This window comes from Eucyclogobius newberryi, unplaced genomic scaffold, assembly GCF_026437365.1.
Source record: "Eucyclogobius newberryi isolate DKJ021-1_F unplaced genomic scaffold, fEucNew1.0.hap1 SCAF_232, whole genome shotgun sequence".
NCBI lineage: Eukaryota > Metazoa > Chordata > Actinopteri > Gobiiformes > Gobiidae > Eucyclogobius > Eucyclogobius newberryi.
This window is the reverse complement of record NW_027315871.1, coordinates 30001-50000: the sequence shown is the minus strand read 5'-3', so window position 1 is coordinate 50000 and position 20000 is coordinate 30001. Positions and strand designations below refer to the sequence as shown.

The 20000-nt window shown below is 41.8% G+C and overlaps 1 protein-coding gene across 1 annotated transcript in view; it reads right to left on the bottom strand.

Annotated features, from left to right (window-relative positions):
- Positions 1-20000, bottom strand: part of wdr17 (WD repeat domain 17) — a 45157-nt gene that overhangs the window by 24190 nt on the left and 967 nt on the right. Inside the window, exons 2-15 of the mRNA XM_072459562.1 lie at positions 16941-17069; positions 16077-16260; positions 15128-15358; positions 13668-13778; positions 13142-13282; positions 6112-6234; positions 4734-4921; positions 2971-3139; positions 2265-2356; positions 2108-2190; positions 1950-2036; positions 1142-1306; positions 780-895; positions 628-714 (exon numbers count right to left, since the gene is read on the bottom strand). Of these exons, the coding sequence (XP_072315663.1) occupies positions 628-714; positions 780-895; positions 1142-1306; positions 1950-2036; positions 2108-2190; positions 2265-2356; positions 2971-3139; positions 4734-4921; positions 6112-6234; positions 13142-13282; positions 13668-13778; positions 15128-15358; positions 16077-16260; positions 16941-17063 (1900 nt within the window). The 5' untranslated portion in view covers positions 17064-17069. The remainder of the gene's footprint in view (positions 1-627; positions 715-779; positions 896-1141; positions 1307-1949; positions 2037-2107; positions 2191-2264; positions 2357-2970; positions 3140-4733; positions 4922-6111; positions 6235-13141; positions 13283-13667; positions 13779-15127; positions 15359-16076; positions 16261-16940; positions 17070-20000) is intronic.

Sequence of the window (20000 nt, the reverse complement as noted above, 5' to 3'; positions counted from 1 at the left end):
CCATGTTTAGTCCTGGTTTTAGTCTTGATTTTATTCCTGGTTAGTTTGTGTTTGAATTTGCACAATCCTGAAATATGTAGTCCTGGTTTAGATTAGATTCAGGCACATGTATGATGTTATCTGTACTTTTATTGAGCTAATCCTTAAGCTGCTCTTTTAATGTCTGCACGGTCTCTTAGAAAATTGCAATTACAGTACAATGAAGAAATATTCAAAACACATAATATAAAGAAATATACTTTAATTTGACATGACCATGTCTATAATAAAAGAAAAATAAAGATGGAAAATTTAACTCACAATGAAAATGTGTTTTTCTAGATGGGACCCGCTATTATATTTTATTTCTATTTTCTTTATTTTTGTGTCTGTCTGCGCTCTGTTCTTGTTCTGTTAGTTTTTATAATAAAAAAGAACATTGAGATAAAGTGTCTCATTACTGCAGACGACCTCATAATGAGACACTTTAACTGTAACTGTAATGTTAGGACCGTGTAAGAGTTTATGTTTCACTTCAATAGTACGTGCCGGGCCTGGGAGCTGGAATGTGGCTCTATAAAGCATCGTGGACTCACCAAGTGTCTGTGTCAAAGTTTAATAATCCTCTAATCGTAATAATATAGTTACCGTAGACATCGGCTCCATGATCATAGACTGTGTCCAGACACGTCCCATCCCTGGTGTCCCACACTCGGATTGTGTAGTCCCAAGAACCTGAGAGGAATGTCGTTAGAAATGTGGACAATGGAGGAAACTCTTATGTGAATGAGCGTGTTAACCTGAGATGAGCAGATATGGCACTTCTGTGTTCCACATGAGGCCTCTGACTGGAGCTGTGTGTCCGCTCAGCACGTTTATACAGGCGTCCTGAGTGTAGTCCCAGATACGCACTGTGCTGCAAAACAAAGCCAGCCAACAAATCAAGACCAAGCGAGGACGACGAGGACATGAAGATATCGTTTAATTCAAGGTTTGTTTGTGCTTCTGCTCAGTGCAATCACAAAACATATTTCCCTCCAGGCATAAGGAGCACAGACCTCAGAGTAAGAATACAAACCATGAATACTCCTCATAAAACAGCCCCACACAGTGCTCTCTGTTAGTGATTGTTCAAACATAATGTGGCTGATGCTGCACTCACCCGTCATCCGAGCCGGAGCAGAGGATGCCCTCCCGGAGCGGGGACCAGCGCACGTGGAACACTTTGGCCAAATGTCCCGTGAACACTTTTAGAGGCTGGTCCGAGCTCGTGGCCAAATAATACACCCGCACGTTCTTATCTTCACAGCCCGTCGCAATCATATCTCTGTGACACAACAGTGCAGTCAGACACCGCTCGGTTTTTACTCAAGTATTCAATTAGCTGTTGTGATGTTGTTGCTTTTCTAGTACTTTGTAAGATAAGATAAGATAAGATATTCCTTTATTGTCCCACATGGGGAAATTTCATTGGTGCAACACAGGTAGATACAGAGGTAGATACAGAAGAACAGATCACATATAGGAAGTCTGAAAAACACTTTCAGTAGAAGATCTCCTATAAATAAATAAAAACTCCCATAGACAAATAAATAAATACATAAATACATGTGATCACGACAGTAATTGCACATGAATATGTGTCACAACAGCACATAGATTGCACATGAATTTCACAGTAATTGCACATGAATTGCACATGAATTCCAACAGCAATTGCACATATGACAGAATTGCACATCAGTATTAGGTTAGGTCAGTATTGCGAGTGTTCAGTACTAACAGTTTTTGTTATAAAGTCTGACAGCAGCAGGAAGGAAAGACCTACGGAACCTTTCCTTCACACAGCGAGGGTGGATCAGTCTCTCACTGAAGCATTACACATACAATATTCATATTCATTACACATACAATATTCAGTCTAAATCTACTCTGCTGGGGTTTGATATGAGACATATATTGTGACTCACTTGTTATTCTGGCTCCAGTCGCAGCCAAAAACAGCAGCTGGATGTTTGTATTTGTGCAGGATTTTGCCATCAATCGTCCGAATTATACTGTGGAAAACAGCTTGAATAACTGACACATAGTGCTCTAGTGTTTTCTGCAGATTGTGCCTGGGGCTCACCAGAATCCATCCCCGCTGCAGGTGGCGATCCTCTTCGAATCCTTATGACTCCACGATATACAGAATATGCCATTTTTACCATGCTGAGAGGAGTTTACATATTATTATTCACTGTTTCGTAAAAGATTGTTGGATAATATATCTGTAAAACGCTCACCTCATTAAAGCGTGTGATAATTTTCCCTTTTCGTACGTCCCAGATGAACGCGCCGTTACGAGACGTTGCACCCGCGATGCAGTTTAGATCTCCTGCAAATATAAAACTATAAATTACTTTTTACAACAACAAAATGACCAAAACTATTCACCTGACTTAAAGAGAAAGGTATGTAGAATATTTGAAATGTCTTTGTCCCCGGATACGAGGCACACGTTCAACTCGAATACAGCTTTTACCGATCATAATTGTAATGTTGATTTATTCTTAATTGCAAAAACATTGGGCACAATGGCCAAGCTGAGCCTCACACGAGTCTATCATTTGTGTTGCCAGTTTGAAAATGTAAATCAGTGTGTTTAAACCTGTGCTTTGTCCCTACCTAAAGCCCAGCTAAACTAATCAAGATTCAGAGCTAGTTTGACCTCGGGAGGACACGAACTGAGCAGGACAAACACTTGGATGTGTCTCTATCTGCAGGTAAACACTCTGGAAACACAGGCTCAGTTGTGATTCTTACTTTTTTAAACCAAGAGATCAGACAACACACAGTTCTTTTAAAAACCTATTCATTCACAGTATAACAACTTGATTTGTCGTTTCAAAGGACCTTTTATTGCCCTTGAAAACTCTGAAAACTCTGAAAGTACGAGTGTGATTGTCTCAGATGTGCATACTGAGCGTTGTGTTACAGTGCCGTGTGTACCTGGGGCCCATGACAGGGAGTAGACCACGCCTTCGTTCCCCGGCGAAGTATACACCGCGGTGAGGGTGTCCGTGTCCCAGATTTTGATGGTGCCGTCGAAACTGGCTGTGGCTAAAAGGTTTGGGTCGTCTGGTTTGAACTTACAGTCAAAAATGGTCTCTATGTGGCCCTGGGAAGAACAGCGAGAGAAGTCTGAGCGGGAAACGTCCAGAAGAACAGCTCTAACGGAGACTTTTGTCCGCTTTTGTTTCCTGTGGATGGCCCAGTAATTACAAACGTACTAACAATGAACCAGGTCCAAACATCTACATTTTGACAGTTAAACAGCAAACTCTGACTTGTCCTTCGTTTTAATCTATGGAGGTTTTTGTGCACAGCTAATAAAGTGCTTTTCAATGCTTTTTCCCCCTCATTTTTGTCCATGGAGGTTTAAGTCATTAGAACAACAACAGACTCAGATCTTATTGAAGAAGAGAAAGGCTTCATCCTAAAGTCAGTATCTTGGCTGCGGTTGCATGAATTTTGTTCACTGACAATGAAAATGAACCTGAAAATATGAATATTGCCAGATTTTGATGAGTAAATATTTTAGTTTTCTCTTTGCCACTCACTGCACTCATCCAAAGGTATAAAAGCACAGTCTGCCGTAAATAGAGGATCAATCTTTTATGGATAAAATAGCGTTGATGAAATTACGTGAAATCACTATTATAGATGATTAAATACGATGATGTTTTCTTCTGCTGTTTTCTACTGGCTCTAAAATGGTAAGTAGCACATGTTTCATCTTTTTTTATTTTTCTGTGTGAATCAAATTTGTGTAACTGGTGTATTCAAAATATATATATAAAAGTATGGAGCAACTGTGGGCCCGGGCTTTCTTAAAATGGCTAATTAAACATTGCATTTGGGCAAATCAAACTATTATAGGCCAAACACACAGCTTATTAAACTTTCATTTTGACTAATTATATCATTGCACATTCGGGACAGGCTTGTTTTACAGTTCTGGGTTTCTGTGACTTTGAAGGGAGTTTTCTGATTATTACGTTGTGTTGTTTGCACTTTGACGCCCGTTCCCCTTATTCATGCTGCTCAAAAACGCTGCGTGAATCTGGCGTGAGGCTCGCTGCTTAGTTCAGTGCGCTTATATGTAGGGTTAACAATGTATTAACCCTGTGCGAGGTCGCTTAAGAGTGCAGGGAATACTCAAGAGCAAAATGCAAACACAAACGTTTTACCTCAAATGTATTTGCATCGTGTTTAAAATGTTGTTGTGTACAAGAGAGTACAATTTCAATAGAGTTGTGTTTGTTATTGACTTGCTGGGTTCAATTCAAACTTGCATTCACTCTCGCTCTTATAAACTGCCAAATCTGATGCCAGTCAACTCTCTTTCTGATCATGATCCCCCTGATTCGATAATAAAGCAGATGATAATCAGATTTTGGTGTGGATGTGAACATAGCCGGTGATAAATGTGAGTGCAGCTGCTGTGTCTGTTTGGATTTGTATATTTCATTAGACTGTAGCAGCTTTTTCACATTGTAGATGTGTTTTAAGCTCTTACAGGAGAACGTTTCATTCTAACACACACTTTTGCCCCTCACTGCTGATATCCCACTGTTAGTGATGTCATCTGCACAGCCTCTACAGGGATGTTGTCATGTCATGTGAACGCATCTGCTACAGGCGTTTGTGTTCATCTGAATCCCTGCGATTGTCAACTTTAAATACGTTTTTGTGTTGCTGCTGCCAAATACCAGGTCTCGTAGAAAGTCCCACTTCTTAGCACCCATGTTGTAGAGGCCGACCCCTCCGTCCAGGAAGCAGCAGACGGCGTGGCCCGGGGGCAGGGAGAAGGCGTGGTTCTGGGACAGAGTGGGCGGAGGCACGGCTTCACTGGTGGAGCTCAGGTGCTGGCTCTTACTGGGAGAACACACACTCTGGGCTGAAGGGGGATAAAACAGGAGACTTAGAGGTGCGGCGCCTAACGTTTCTGCTGTCTAATAACTTATCTAAGCTCTTTGGGGACAAACAGGTGGTGTCAAGCTATTTTTCAGCAGCTAAAACACCCGCAAGTAATACGTGCAAGGTATAAATGAATAATATAACTGATGTTCTTGAGATGTGCAAAATTAGAATATCAAGTGTACTGTCTACAATTCAAACTACTTACTACTATTTAAATTACCTCAAAAAGAGAAGATTCAAAATATCATATTTCTGCTCTTTTGTGGTTGATTTTATAGTTCGTTCACGTTCTGTGCGATACTTGAACCTCAACCAAGATATTTATTTCATTTATTTTATTTATTTTATTTATTTTATTTATTTTATTTATTTTATTTATTTTATTTATTTATTTTATTTATTTTATTTATTTTATTTATTTTATTTATTTTATTTATTTTATTTATTTTATTTATTTTTCAATCATCCAGGACATTTACAGACACGTTTTAGCACTTTCCTGGATCATAACAGTGGGGGGAAATATATTGAGAAACTTCTGTAATATCACTGTCAATATCGCCCACGTTTAATGTTGGAAGATGAAGTGCAGATAAAGGAGTAAACCTACGTGGACTGAGACAGAAGTCTAACGCTTTATAATTAATATGAGATTATTTCTTATATGTATATGTATTGAACTTGTTTGCATGTGCTTCAGAATTAAAACTGGAATGATGCGTAGCGACAGTGCATTTCAGTAACTGTCAAAGTTAGAGTTGCTGTAGTAAAAGTAATTATTGCGTCGACGTATTGTTCAGTAAATGACAGATGGAACCATATTTCTGGGCCTCAATATTTATTGTACGTACCTTTTCTTGTCATCATTCATTTTAGTCGTATATTAGTGTTTAAAGTGAAGCAATTTTATTTGTTGCAGCTCGTTGTGGTTATCTAAAGGTTTATTCTGCTTTTGGTCGTTGTGGCATGACGTAGTTTCAATATCGTTGTTTATCTTTATATTCTCTGCGACAATACATCGCATTTCGATTAGTATTTTCTGTCCTAAAGGATAATAATAATTGTTAAATAAAGCATGATATAGAAAACATAATTCTTAAAGTAAAAAGACAACGTTATGCAGCAGAAAGACCTGAGTGTGTCTGCGGCGCCGTTCAGAAGTCTCACCTTTCTTAGAGAGCGGAGAGTTGAGGACGTGGAGAGCGTGAAATCCCGTCTTCTTCAGTTTGAAGCTGTCCAGCGGCGTCGAGCGAGAGACGTTCCACACCCTGAGCACGCCCACCTGCGAGTCTGTGAGGGGAACACAGAGCCCAGACTGCATCAGCCAGGACACCACGGCACAAGGACTGTACCTCAGGAAGCCTCTCTTATAAACCACTGAAGCACAAGGACTGTACCTCAGGAAGCTTCTCTTATAAACCACTGAAGCACAAGGACTGTACCTCAGGAAGCCTCTCTTATAAACCACTGAAGCACAAGGACTGTACCTCAGGAAGCTTCTCTTATAAACCACTGAAGCACAAGGACTGTACCTCAGGAAGCTTCTCTTATAAACCACTGAAGCACAAGGACTGTACCTCAGGAAGCTTCTCTTATAAACCACTGAAGCACAAGGACTGTACCTCAGGAAGCCTCTCTTATAAACCACTGAAGCACAAGGACTGTACCTCAGGAAGCCTCTCTTAAAAACCACTGAAGCACAAGGACTGTACCTCAGGAAGCTTCTCTTATAAACCACTGAAGCACAAGGACTGTACCTCAGGAAGCTTCTCTTATAAACCACTGAAGCACAAGGACTGTACCTCGGGAAGCTTCTCTTATAAACCACTGAAGCACAAGGACTGTACCTCAGGAAGCTTCTCTTATAAACCACTGAAGCACAAGGACTGTACCTCAGGAAGCTTCTCTTATAAACCACTGAAGCACAAGGACTGTACCTCAGGAAGCCTCTCTTATAAACCACTGAAGCACAAGGACTGTACCTCAGGAAGCTTCTCTTATAAACCACTGAAGCACAAGGACTGTACCTCAGGAAGCCTCTCTTATAAACCACTGAAGCACAAGGACTGTACCTCAGGAAGCTTCTCTTATAAACCACTGAAGCACAAGGACTGTACCTCAGGAAGCCTCTCTTATAAACCACTGAGGCACAAGGACTGTACCTCAGGAAGCCTCTCTTATAAACCACTGAAGCACAAGGACTGTACCTCAGGAAGCTTCTCTTATAAACCACTGAAGCACAAGGACTGTACCTCAGGAAGCTTCTCTTATAAACCACTGAAGCACAAGGACTGTACCTCAGGAAGCTTCTCTTATAAACCACTGAAGCACAAGGACTGTACCTCAGGAAGCTTCTCTTATAAACCACTGAAGCACAAGGACTGTACCTCAGGAAGCCTCTCTTATAAACCACTGAAGCACAAGGACTGTACCTCAGGAAGCTTCTCTTATAAACCACTGAAGCACAAGGACTGTACCTCAGGAAGCTTCTCTTATAAACCACTGAAGCACAAGGACTGTACCTCAGGAAGCTTCTCTTATAAACCACTGAAGCACAAGGACTGTACCTCAGGAAGCTTCTCTTATAAACCACTGAAGCACAAGGACTGTACCTCAGGAAGCCTCTCTTATAAACCACTGAAGCACAAGGACTGTACCTCAGGAAGCTTCTCTTATAAACCACTGAAGCACAAGGACTGTACCTCAGGAAGCTTCTCTTATAAACCACTGAAGCACAAGGACTGTACCTCAGGAAGCTTCTCTTATAAATCACTGAAGCACAAGGACTGTACCTCAGGAAGCTTCTCTTATAAACCACTGAAGCACAAGGACTGTACCTCAGGAAGCCTCTCTTATAAACCACTGAGGCACAAGGACTGTACCTCAGGAAGCTTCTCTTATAAACCACTGAAGCAAAAGGACTGTACCTCAGGAAGCTTCTCTTATAAACCACTGAAGCACAAGGACTGTACCTCAGGAAGCCTCTCTTATAAACCACTGAAGCACAAGGACTGTACCTCAGGAAGCCTCTCTTATAAACCACTGAAGCACAAGGACTGTACCTCAGGAAGCCTCTCTTATAAACCACTGAAGCACAAGGACTGTACCTCAGGAAGCTTCTCTTATAAACCACTGAAGCACAAGGACTGTACCTCAGGAAGCCTCTCTTATAAACCACTGAGGCACAAGGACTGTACCTCAGGAAGCCTCTCTTATAAACCACTGAAGCACAAGGACTGTACCTCAGGAAGCTTCTCATATAAACCACTGAAGCACAAGGACTGTACCTCAGGAAGCTTCTCTTATAAACCACTGAAGCACAAGGACTGTACCTCAGGAAGCTTCTCTTATAAACCACTGAAGCACAAGGACTGTACCTCAGGGAGCTTCTCTTATAAACCACTGAAGCACAAGGACTGTACCTCAGGAAGCTTCTCTTATAAACCACTGAAGCACAAGGACTGTACCTCAGGAAGCTTCTCTTATAAACCACTGAAGCACAAGGACTGTACCTCAGGAAGCCTCTCTTATAAACCACTGAGGCACAAGGACTGTACCTCAGGAAGCTTCTCTTATAAACCACTGAAGCACAAGGACTGTACCTCAGGAAGCTTCTCTTATAAACCACTGAGGCACAAGGACTGTACCTCAGGAAGCTTCTCTTATAAACCACTGAAGCACAAGGACTGTACCTCAGGAAGCTTCTCTTATAAACCACTGAAGCACAAGGACTGTACCTCAGGAAGCTTCTCTTATAAACCACTGAAGCACAAGGACTGTACCTCAGGAAGCTTCTCTTATAAACCACTGAAGCACAAGGACTGTACCTCAGGAAGCTTCTCTTATAAACCACTGAAGCACAAGGACTGTACCTCAGGAAGCTTCTCTTATAAACCACTGAAGCACAAGGACTGTACCTCAGGAAGCCTCTCTTATAAACCACTGAGGCACAAGGACTGTACCTCAGGAAGCCTCTCTTATAAACCACTGAAGCACAAGGACTGTACCTCAGGAAGCCTCTCTTATAAACCACTGAAGCACAAGGACTGTACCTCAGGAAGCTTCTCTTATAAACCACTGAAGCACAAGGACTGTACCTCAGGAAGCCTCTCTTATAAACCACTGAAGCACAAGGACTGTACCTCAGGAAGCTTCTCTTATAAACCACTGAAGCACAAGGACTGTACCTCAGGAAGCTTCTCTTATAAACCACTGAAGCACAAGGACTGTACCTCAGGAAGCTTCTCTTATAGACCACTGAAGCACAAGGACTGTACCTCAGGAAGCTTCCCTTATAAACCACTGAAGCACATGGACTGTACCTCAGGAAGCTTCTCTTATAAACCACTGAAGCACAAGGACTGTACCTCAGGAAGCTTCTCTTATAAACCACTGAAGCACAAGGACTGTACCTCAGGAAGCTTCTCTTATAAACCACTGAAGCACAAGGACTGTACCTCAGGAAGCTTCTCTTATAAACCACTGAAGCACAAGGACTGTACCTCAGGAAGCTTCTCTTATAAACCACTGAAGCACAAGGACTGTACCTCAGGAAGCCTCTCTTATAAACCACTGAAGCACAAGGACTGTACCTCAGGAAGCTTCTCTTATAAACCACTGAAGCACAAGGACTGTACCTCAGGAAGCTTCTCTTATAAACCACTGAAGCACAAGGACTGTACCTCAGGAAGCTTCTCTTATAAACCACTGAAGCACAAGGACTGTACCTCAGGAAGCTTCTCTTATAAACCACTGAAGCACAAGGACTGTACCTCAGGAAGCTTCTCTTATAAACCACTGAAGCACAAGGACTGTACCTCAGGAAGCTTCTCTTATAAACCACTGAAGCACAAGGACTGTACCTCAGGAAGCCTCTCTTATAAACCACTGAGGCACAAGGACTGTACCTCAGGAAGCCTCTCTTATAAACCACTGAAGCACAAGGACTGTATCTCAGGAAGCTTCCCTTATAAACCACTGAAGCACAAGGACTGTACCTCAGGAAGCCTCTCTTATAAACCACTGAAGCACAAGGACTGTACCTCAGGAAGCTTCTCTTATAAACCACTGAAGCACAAGGACTGTACCTCAGGAAGCCTCTCTTATAAACCACTGAAGCACAAGGACTGTACCTCAGGAAGCTTCTCTTATAAACCACTGAAGCACAAGGACTGTACCTCAGGAAGCTTCTCTTATAAACCACTGAAGCACAAGGACTGTACCTCAGGAAGCTTCTCTTATAGACCACTGAAGCACAAGGACTGTACCTCAGGAAGCTTCCCTTATAAACCACTGAAGCACAAGGACTGTACCTCAGGAAGCTTCTCTTATAAACCACTGAAGCACAAGGACTGTACCTCAGGAAGCTTCTCTTATAAACCACTGAAGCACAAGGACTGTACCTCAGGAAGCTTCTCTTATAAACCACTGAAGCACAAGGACTGTACCTCAGGAAGCTTCTCTTATAAACCACTGAAGCACAAGGACTGTACCTCAGGAAGCCTCTCTTATAAACCACTGAAGCACAAGGACTGTACCTCAGGAAGCTTCTCTTATAAACCACTGAAGCACAAGGACTGTACCTCAGGAAGCTTCTCTTATAAACCACTGAAGCACAAGGACTGTACCTCAGGAAGCTTCTCTTATAAACCACTGAAGCACAAGGACTGTACCTCAGGAAGCTTCTCTTATAAACCACTGAAGCACAAGGACTGTACCTCAGGAAGCTTCTCTTATAAACCACTGAAGCACAAGGACTGTACCTCAGGAAGCCTCTCTTATAAACCACTGAAGCACAAGGACTGTACCTCAGGAAGCTTCCCTTATAAACCACTGAAGCACAAGGACTGTACCTCAGGAAGCCTCTCTTATAAACCACTGAAGCACAAGGACTGTACCTCAGGAAGCTTCTCTTATAAACCACTGAAGCACAAGGACTGTACCTCAGGAAGCTTCTCTTATAAACCACTGAAGCACAAGGACTGTACCTCAGGAAGCCTCTCTTATAAACCACTGAAGCACAAGGACTGTACCTCAGGAAGCCTCTCTTATAAACCACTGAAGCACAAGGACTGTACCTCAGGAAGCTTCTCTTATAAACCACTGAAGCACAAGGACTGTACCTCAGGAAGCCTCTCTTATAAACCACTGAAGCACAAGGACTGTACCTCAGGAAGCCTCTCTTATAAACCACTGAAGCACAAGGACTGTACCTCAGGAAGCTTCTCTTATAAACCACTGAAGCACAAGGACTGTACCTCAGGAAGCTTCTCTTATAAACCACTGAAGCACAAGGACTGTACCTCAGGAAGCTTCTCTTATAGACCACTGAAGCACAAGGACTGTACCTCAGGAAGCTTCTCTTATAAACCACTGAAGCACAAGGACTGTACCTCAGGAAGCTTCTCTTATAAACCACTGAAGCACAAGGACTGTACCTCAGGAAGCTTCTCTTATAGACCACTGAAGCACAAGGACTGTACCTCATTTTCAAAGACTCCTGTAAATGTTTGTAATGAATGATGAGTGTTTTAGCCGGTCTCTTCCCCTTTGTTCTTAATGTTTTGCCGTGAAATAATAGCTTGAATAAATACAACATTTGAATGACACCCCCACATTGTGCTATACAGACTTTTGACTTGATGCTAGAATAGAGCAGAAGAATAAAGATGACTCAAACTATTTTGCATCATACTGTGTGTCCCGTTTAAAGCATTGCAGACCTAATAATGCTTGAATGGTGCATAAAATAGGAAGATGTCCCCATCATCAGGGCTGAAACTGAAGGATGGATGGTCAGGTCTAAAGCCGATCGTGGGGCAGTAATAGCAGGTACTGAAGAGGAGTCACCGCTCTCTTGTGTGAAGAAAGTAACAGCAACAGCTTGTCTCTTTTTACCTTTAGTTTTTTCTTAAATATTGCCCAATTTGACCGAAAGTTCAGTTTTTCCTTCTCGCTCTCCCTGACGCGGCTCGTCTCTTTCTCTCGAGCTTCTCATCATTCATCCTCATCAACAATTAACAATATTTTCTCCCCGTTTATGAGTGAAACTTAAGACCTAATGTCTTTTTGTCGTTAGCTGGAACAAGCGTGTGACGTTAGGCTTAATATCGTACATAAACGCTCGACTTTAAATGTGGATTTCACTTCTGACATTGGTCCAATCAACACAAAATAAACATGTAGTGACCCTGGCCCTCTGCTCTATATGACCCTGGCTCTCTGCTCTATATGACCCTGGCCCTCTGCTCTATATGACCCTGGCCCTCTGCTCTATATGACCCTGGCCCTCTGCTCTATATGACCCTGGCTCTCTGCTCTATATGACCCTGGCCCTCTGCTCTATATGACCCTGGCCCTCTGCTCTATATGACCCTGGCCCTCTGCTCTATATGACCCTGGCTCTCTGCTCTATATGACCCTGGCCCTCTGCTCTATATGACCCTGGCCCTCTGCTCTATATGACCCTGGCCCTCTGCTCTATATGATCCTGGCTCTCTGCTCTATATGACCCTGGCCCTCTGCTCTATATGACCCTGGCCCTCTGCTCTATATGACCCTGGCCCTCTGCTCTATATGATCCTGGCTCTCTGCTCTATATGACCCTGGCCCTCTGCTCTATATGACCCTGGCCCTCTGCTCTATATGACCCTGGCTCTCTGCTCTATATGACCCTGGCCCTCTGCTCTATATGACCCTGGCCCTCTGCTCTATATGACCCTGGCCCTCTGCTCTATATGATCCTGGCCCTCTGCTCTATATGACCCTGGCCCTCTGCTCTATATGATCCTGGCTCTCTGCTCTATATGACCCTGGCTCTCTGCTCTATATGACCCTCATATGGCCCACTCCACCCATCATGGAAAAAGTGAAGCCTCGTGAACCAGTCTAAGCACAAAGCTATAACAAAATGAAGCCTCAAAATGCTGCCATCTACTGGGGAATTCATGGTATTACAAAGGTTTCTCACCAGTGTGCAGGACTTTTTGTGGATTATAACAATAAAAAGAATACGTATGAAACATTTTCACGTGAACACAGCAGGACTGAAGCCTCCGTGTTGTGACTTCCTTGTTACGTGGAAATGGTTCATTTTGAGGCTTCATTTCATTCATTTTGAGGCTTCGTTTGCCACGCCCACTTTAGCTTTAGATTTAGATTTGATTTGGACGTCTTGTTTGATTTTGCCCGTGGTTACCTCCGGTGATGAACATGCCGGGAGCAGAATGGACCCAGGCCAGACACTGCACTGAAGCAGCAGACGAGGGGAAGCAGAAGGACGTGATGCAGGCCAAGGCTTCACTGTCCACCAGGCGGATCCCGTTGTGCAGGTTCGACACTGAGAAAAAGACCAGAGAACATTACATTACAATGACAATGTATTTTGGAGCGTAGTTTTATTCTGTAATAGATGAGTTCACAAGAGCAAAGCTTAAGAGTGCGAGTTCAAACACCTGACCTAACACTGGCTTTACATGCAAAAGATCATTGTATCACTAAGTGTTTTTGATGATCAGATTTATTCTGTGCTGTAAACAAACAATAGCATCAGATCGAACTATTGGGTCGTTTGATTTAATGGCTTTTAATAACAAGCAGAAACTTCCACAAATGTGCCCGACACAACAAAAGTATGAAGAGTGTTTGAAACACAAACCTATTATATTTTATAATCAGGCAGAACTGAATAGTCATGTAAACGTGGTGTGATACGGGTATTTTACCCAGTAAATAGTCGGTGGATAAAGGGTCCCACTCCAGAGCACTGACAGGGTCTTCTTCATCTGTTCCCTCCAGAGCCTCCGGTCGTAACACGTGCTTCTGACTTTTAAAACCTGAAAGAGTTCAAAAAATAAAAACGACTATAAAATTACATTTGACACATTATATGACTCATATGAGGTTAGACTTCTAAATTCACTATTACAGTAACTAAGAAAAGACGTTTACATTTTAACAACTGGCAAATATTGAAACAACAACAACGGATCTGTTTTTTTCAGCTATTTTGATCATTTGCTGCTTCTCTTTTCATAAAGGGCCAGATAAACCAGAGGTTTTACATTATTTTACATCACTTTAACTTCATGACCAGACATCTTCTTTCGCTTATCCGGGGACTCCAAGACCTCCCTCTCCCCAAACACTTCCTGGGATCCTGAGGCGTTCCCAGGTCGAAAGCCTTCTCCAGATCCACAAAGCACACGTGACTCCCATGAACCCTCGAGCACCCGATGGAGAGTATAGAGCTGGTCCACAACCCGGACGAAAGCCACTCTGCTCCTCCTGAATCCGAGGTTCGTCTATCGATGTTGCAGAGACGTGTCAGCCAAGACAGTCCTACAACATCCAGAGACTAGGTCCTCAGGGCGGATCTCATCCACCCCCAGAGCCACTGAGGAGTTTGCCAACAACCTCAGTGACTTCAGCTTGGGTGATTGACGAGTCAGCCTCTGAGTCCCTGGTCTCTGCTTCCTCTTTGGAAGACGTGACGGGGGGATTAAGGAGGTCCTCAAAGTATTCCTTCCACCGTCCGACGACATCCCCAGTCGAGGTCAGCAGGTCTCCACTAAATCTAAATGATGTGACTTTTGGTCTAAATGCACTGGTTCTAATGGGACAATGCACTGGTTCTAATGTTCTAATGGGACAATGCACTGGTTCTAATGGGACAATGCACTGGTTCTAATGGGACAATGCACTGGTTCTAATGGGACAATGCACTGGTTCTAATGGGACAATGCACTGGTTCTAATGGGACAATACACTGGTTCTAATGGGACAATGCACTGGTTCTAATGGGACAATGCACTGGTTCTAATGGGACAATGCACTGGTTCTAATGGGACAATGCACTGGTTCTAATGGGACAATACACTGGTTCTAATGGGACAATGCACTGGTTCTAATGGGACAATGCACTGGTTCTAATGGGACAATACACTGGTTCTAATGTGACAATGCACTGGTTCTAATGGGACAATGCACTGGTTCTAATGGGACAATGCACTGGTTCTAATGGGACAATGCACTGGTTCTAATGGGACAATCCTTAAGTCTCCAGTCATGGCGTCCATTCCCCCACAAGACACTCCCCAGACAGAGAAGGAGAGCGCAGTAAAAAATACAAACAATAAATACAATCCACAAATATCTGGGATGTCCATGATGGGTGTAGTTGTACCTGGCTGGAAGACGGACAAGCTCCCGTCAGTGTGTCCAAAGACCAGCTTGCCCTTTTTGGTCGGGTGCCATCTGAAGAGGCAAATGTCTGAGAGGAAGGAGTGGGCCTCTTTATGCACCGTCACGCCGGGGTCCGGACCCCCGTAAACCCAAATGTAGAGAGGCCCACGCTGAGACACAAACGCCACGCCCTCCGAGCAGTTCCAGCACCAACTCACAGACGCAGGCACTCCTGGGAGAGAGGGCGGGGCTATCACACACTTTTACAAACAGTACTCAATGTGACAATACGAAGATTGGGGTTTTTGTACCTAACTTATATCATTATCTATTTATTTTATCTGTTTTTTGTTGAGCCGTCACTATTTTGATCACTTGAGACTACGGCTCGGGACTCAACGTGGGTTTGGAGCTCTGTGAATTTTCAGTTTTCTCTTTACAATACTTTCAAAAATTAAGAATTTGCAAAAATAAAATGTGTATAAAGGCCTTCAAAGGACTTCAAACTCAAAGAAGAGGACTTGGGCCTTGAGGCCAAAGACTTTAGACTTGGAGAACAAGGGCTTTGTCACACCTCTGCTATTCAGTTACTAAATCATGAATGATTTATTTTCAATAAAACAAAAGGCAACACAAACAACACTGTGAAAAACAAAAAAGTAATTACAGTCTTAAGTCTTAATAAACAGAAGAAACGGCCTCCAAAAATCCTCAAACAAAGCTGTTTGCCCCAAAACATAAATCACTTTTATACTCAAGCTGATTCTTTTAAACTCTACACTTTTGCTAATTCAAAATGCATAAAGAGTAGTACTTCTGCAAGCCACAGTCATCATGTGTGCTGTTGCTGTTGATCAGCGATACACTGATGTGGAGCATATCTTCAAAACAACATTTATATATCGGCCAACACTAGAAGCATTTCTAAAAGAGCATTTCTGGCGCTGCACCTTTGGTGTTGTCGAGGCGTGCCACGGCCTTCTGCTCGGCCACGTTCCACACGATGAGCAGGTTGTCCGCGGAGGCCGAGGCGAACAGGTCCGGGTTCTCGGGGCTCCAGCTGATGGCCGTGATCGTCTTCTTGTGCTCGGACATGATGGAGCGCAGCTTGAACTCATTGTACTGCTGGTCCAACTGCAGAAACCACACGTGTTGAGTGGTTTAACAGCAAGATCAGAGCAACTAAACCTAGACTGGAACCAACCAGGACTAAAGCTTCCACAACTGTGAGGCTTTATATCCACTAAAGACCAGAGAGAAAAACAGCACTAGACTAGGACTGAGTTAGCACTAGACCAGTAAAAACAGGAAATACCAGAGTAGGAGTTAACTAGAACTAGACCAGGAATAAACTAACCATTACAACAACTGTAAGCCTTTCTAAAGACAAGAATTTAACCAGAATCAAACTAGAACTTAACCTAAACCGGGTGTAGACCAAGAATAAACCTGGATTAGAGCAGGATTTAAGATGAACAAGATCAGGACTTGGACCAGGACTAAACCTGACTGAGCTTTGTACAGGACACATATTGAAGAAGAGCATTGAAACTAAAAAAATACATATTTTTAAGCTTCAATTACTTTTGTTCCTCTCCCTCTGAGCCTCATAAAACACCTAGTTTCAAATTTCTCAGATTAGTGATGCCAAAGGTAAAGCTCTGGAGTCACCGTCTATTATCATCGCCTTATTTTAAGTTCTGAAACACGAGATGCCAAAGTAAAGCATTTTAAAGGTGAATAACGATACAAAAAGTGCAGAATATGTGTCCTTTAAACAAGAATGGAAGTAAAGCGTGTAAAGTGATCTCGACCTGGTAGATGTAGATGGCGAGAGTGGCACAGTAGGCGAAGCGATCTCCGCTGGCGGCGCACACGTCTTTGTTCCACGGCTGACACCCGGCCGCCAACAGCCCCACCTGCTTCACCTTCGCCATCCTCACCTGAACAGAGGAAGAGCAGAGATCACACTACAGACACTGCCAAATGCTCTGCCATAAGAGTGTTTCCAAATGAAGGCGACTGGAGGCAAAGTCAACACGTTTATAACACATAACAGACATCAGATATAAAGCAAAATGGCGGTAAGACTGTCTACAAACACAAAAAAGCAAGAATTTTTAATTTCCAGGGTAGAACTGTAGAAAAGTTCATTTGTTTTTCTTTTACAAATAATGGAACAAAATGTCTATACTTCAAGTTGTATTTAAGCTTCATAAAAAGTATATATTCTGGTGTATGTAATGTATCTGTAGATAGAGTATTTGTCCAGTGAAACCTAAAAATCAGAACTTTTTCCATCGTAATCTCAAAATTCATCAATATATAATGTGAAATACAACTGTTAAATGTATTTAAACCTGACTCTGATTTCACTCAGCAGTTTTCATTCACCAAAACAAAAATCCTATTTCGTGATAGTCTTTGTTCCATTCTAGTCTCTTCACTTCACTTTTGCCTCAGAATAATAATGTATCTGTTCACAATATTTGAAAGCGTCTACATTCTTCTGTTGTGGTGTTTACCGTGGGTGCGACTTCATGGTCTGGTTGTCTGTCACCTACTTTTACAATCTAAAAACAAATAAGATCATACTAAGATTCCTCAAGAGCAGTTTAAACTCCACAATGATCAATTCAAATGCTCTTTTTTTAGACATTTTCAACACAAAATAACAGCCCTTTCTTTACGTCACCATGTGCTTGTATTGGTATAATAGTTTTAGTATCAATATGTATTTGTTTTTGGAAACTTTTAACAATCCTACAACCAAGTTTGACGCCTAAGATGAACTAAAATGAACAATTAACAACTTTAACCGTGCATATTTTAAGCACATAAACAGACATGCATTTCATAGCACGTTTGTAGAGATCTAAACTACAATATTAGCATATTTTACGCAGACTGAGACGCCATAAAAACATACGGTTGATTTAGTTCTCTGCAGAAGACGTGGCATTACCTAAATCACTACAGCCTTTGCCATTTGCTAAAGTGGCCACTCAAAGTGCAATTTGGACGCGCTCGCTTCTAATCTCGCCGCCCTGAACATCTCAAGACGTTCAAAACTGTGAATGTGACACACGGTATTAGAATGTGTCCTTGCATAACACACTTCACGCTTTAAGTGCCATTGTTCTTGTCTTGCAGCGTCCATTTTATTGGATTGTTGATGAGCGTTGGCAGCGCGGAGCGGACAGCGTCCATCCTCATAGTTTGAGATCAGCTCTGCCGTGATTGGCTAAAGGCCTGTTTAAAATGATTATGAGAAATGACTGAGAATCTTATTTAGTATTGCAATGAGATTTAGCATTCTCTCGATCGATTTGGACTAGAATCCAATTTTTGAGGTGCAAGTATTGCAAGAACCGTGAATGGTACTTTCAATTTGGTTAAAAAAAAGTAACACTTAATACTCTCTTTTTGAGGTGGTTGTCTTAAGTATAGACAATACGCTCCATAGTCTAGTTTAGTTTAGTAGATGGTCTAGTTTAGTTTAGTAGATGGTCTAGTTTAGTTTAGTAGATGGTCTAGTTTAGTTTAGTAGAGGGTCTAGTTTAGTTTAGTAGATGGTCTAGTTTAGTTTAGTAGAGGGTCTAGTTTAGTTTAGTAGATGGTCTAGTTTAGTTTAGTAGAGGGTCTAGTTTAGTTTAGTAGAGGGTCTAGTTTAGTTTAGTAGATGGGTTAGTTTAGTTTAGTAGAGGGTCTAGTTTAGTTTAGTAGATGGTCTAGTTTAGTTTAGTAGATAGTTTAGTTTAGTAGATGGTCTAGTTTAGTTTAGTAGATGGTCTAGTTTAGTTTAGTAGATAGTTTAGTTTAGTAGATGGTCTAGTTTAGTTTAGTAGATGATCTAGTTTAGTTTAGTAGATAGTTTAGTTTAGTAGATGGTCTAGTTTAGTTTAGTAGATAGTTTAGTTTAGTAGATGGTCTAGTTTAGTTTAGTAGATGGTCTAGTTTAGTTTAGTAGATAGTCTAGTTTAGTTTAGTAGATAGTTTAGTTTAGTAGATGGTCTAGTTTAGTTTAGTAGATGGTCTAGTTTAGTTTAGTAGATGGTCTAGTTTAGTTTAGTAGATGGTCTAGTTTAGTTTAGAAGAGGGTCTAGTTTAGTTTAATAAAAAAATCAGTTTGTTGGTGTAACAATATCATTTTATACAATTTTATGACACATCTGCCACTTCTATCATTTAAAATAACTAATAATCATGATTAAAATACAGCATTGGGCATAAGCAATTTCTCTAACGACGCATCATTCGGTCACACATACGGTGAGTGAAGTCTAAAGACACAACAACAGCACAAATAAACATAAATAAGAGCATAATTGAATGGGGTACACGTTGTTGAAAGGAGGGACAGGCTCTGGAAATAAAAAGGACATATTTCAATTCAAAATCAACATTTATGACATTATTATAACAGCGTTTACAGTGATTCATGCGTGTTTGAATAATCCTGTATTGTGCTGCACGTGGGATTGAGAGTTCCAGAAATTCCTCTTTTCACCTACCCCCTATCCCCGCCCACTGCCTTACACGAACCTGCCCTTGTCACGCACGTAAGATTAAAATAAAATCAAGCAAATGCAAAATCTACTGCTAAACTTAACGATAAAAAGGCGGAGCTTGTCCATTCTGCATTTTTAACAGGAAGTGAGCCCTCTTGCTTCTATTACTGAGCCATTTTAGACCAAGAGTGCAGTTTACAGTGAACAACATGTCAAATAACAATCAAAGTAGCTTATAAATTATTATTTTAAGTACTAGGAAAAAAGCATAATATGTCTCCTTTAAGATCATATTTTTTATCAATCGCAAATAAAAGTATGTTTGAATGAAAATGTAAATAAATCATTGAAAAAGTGGGACAT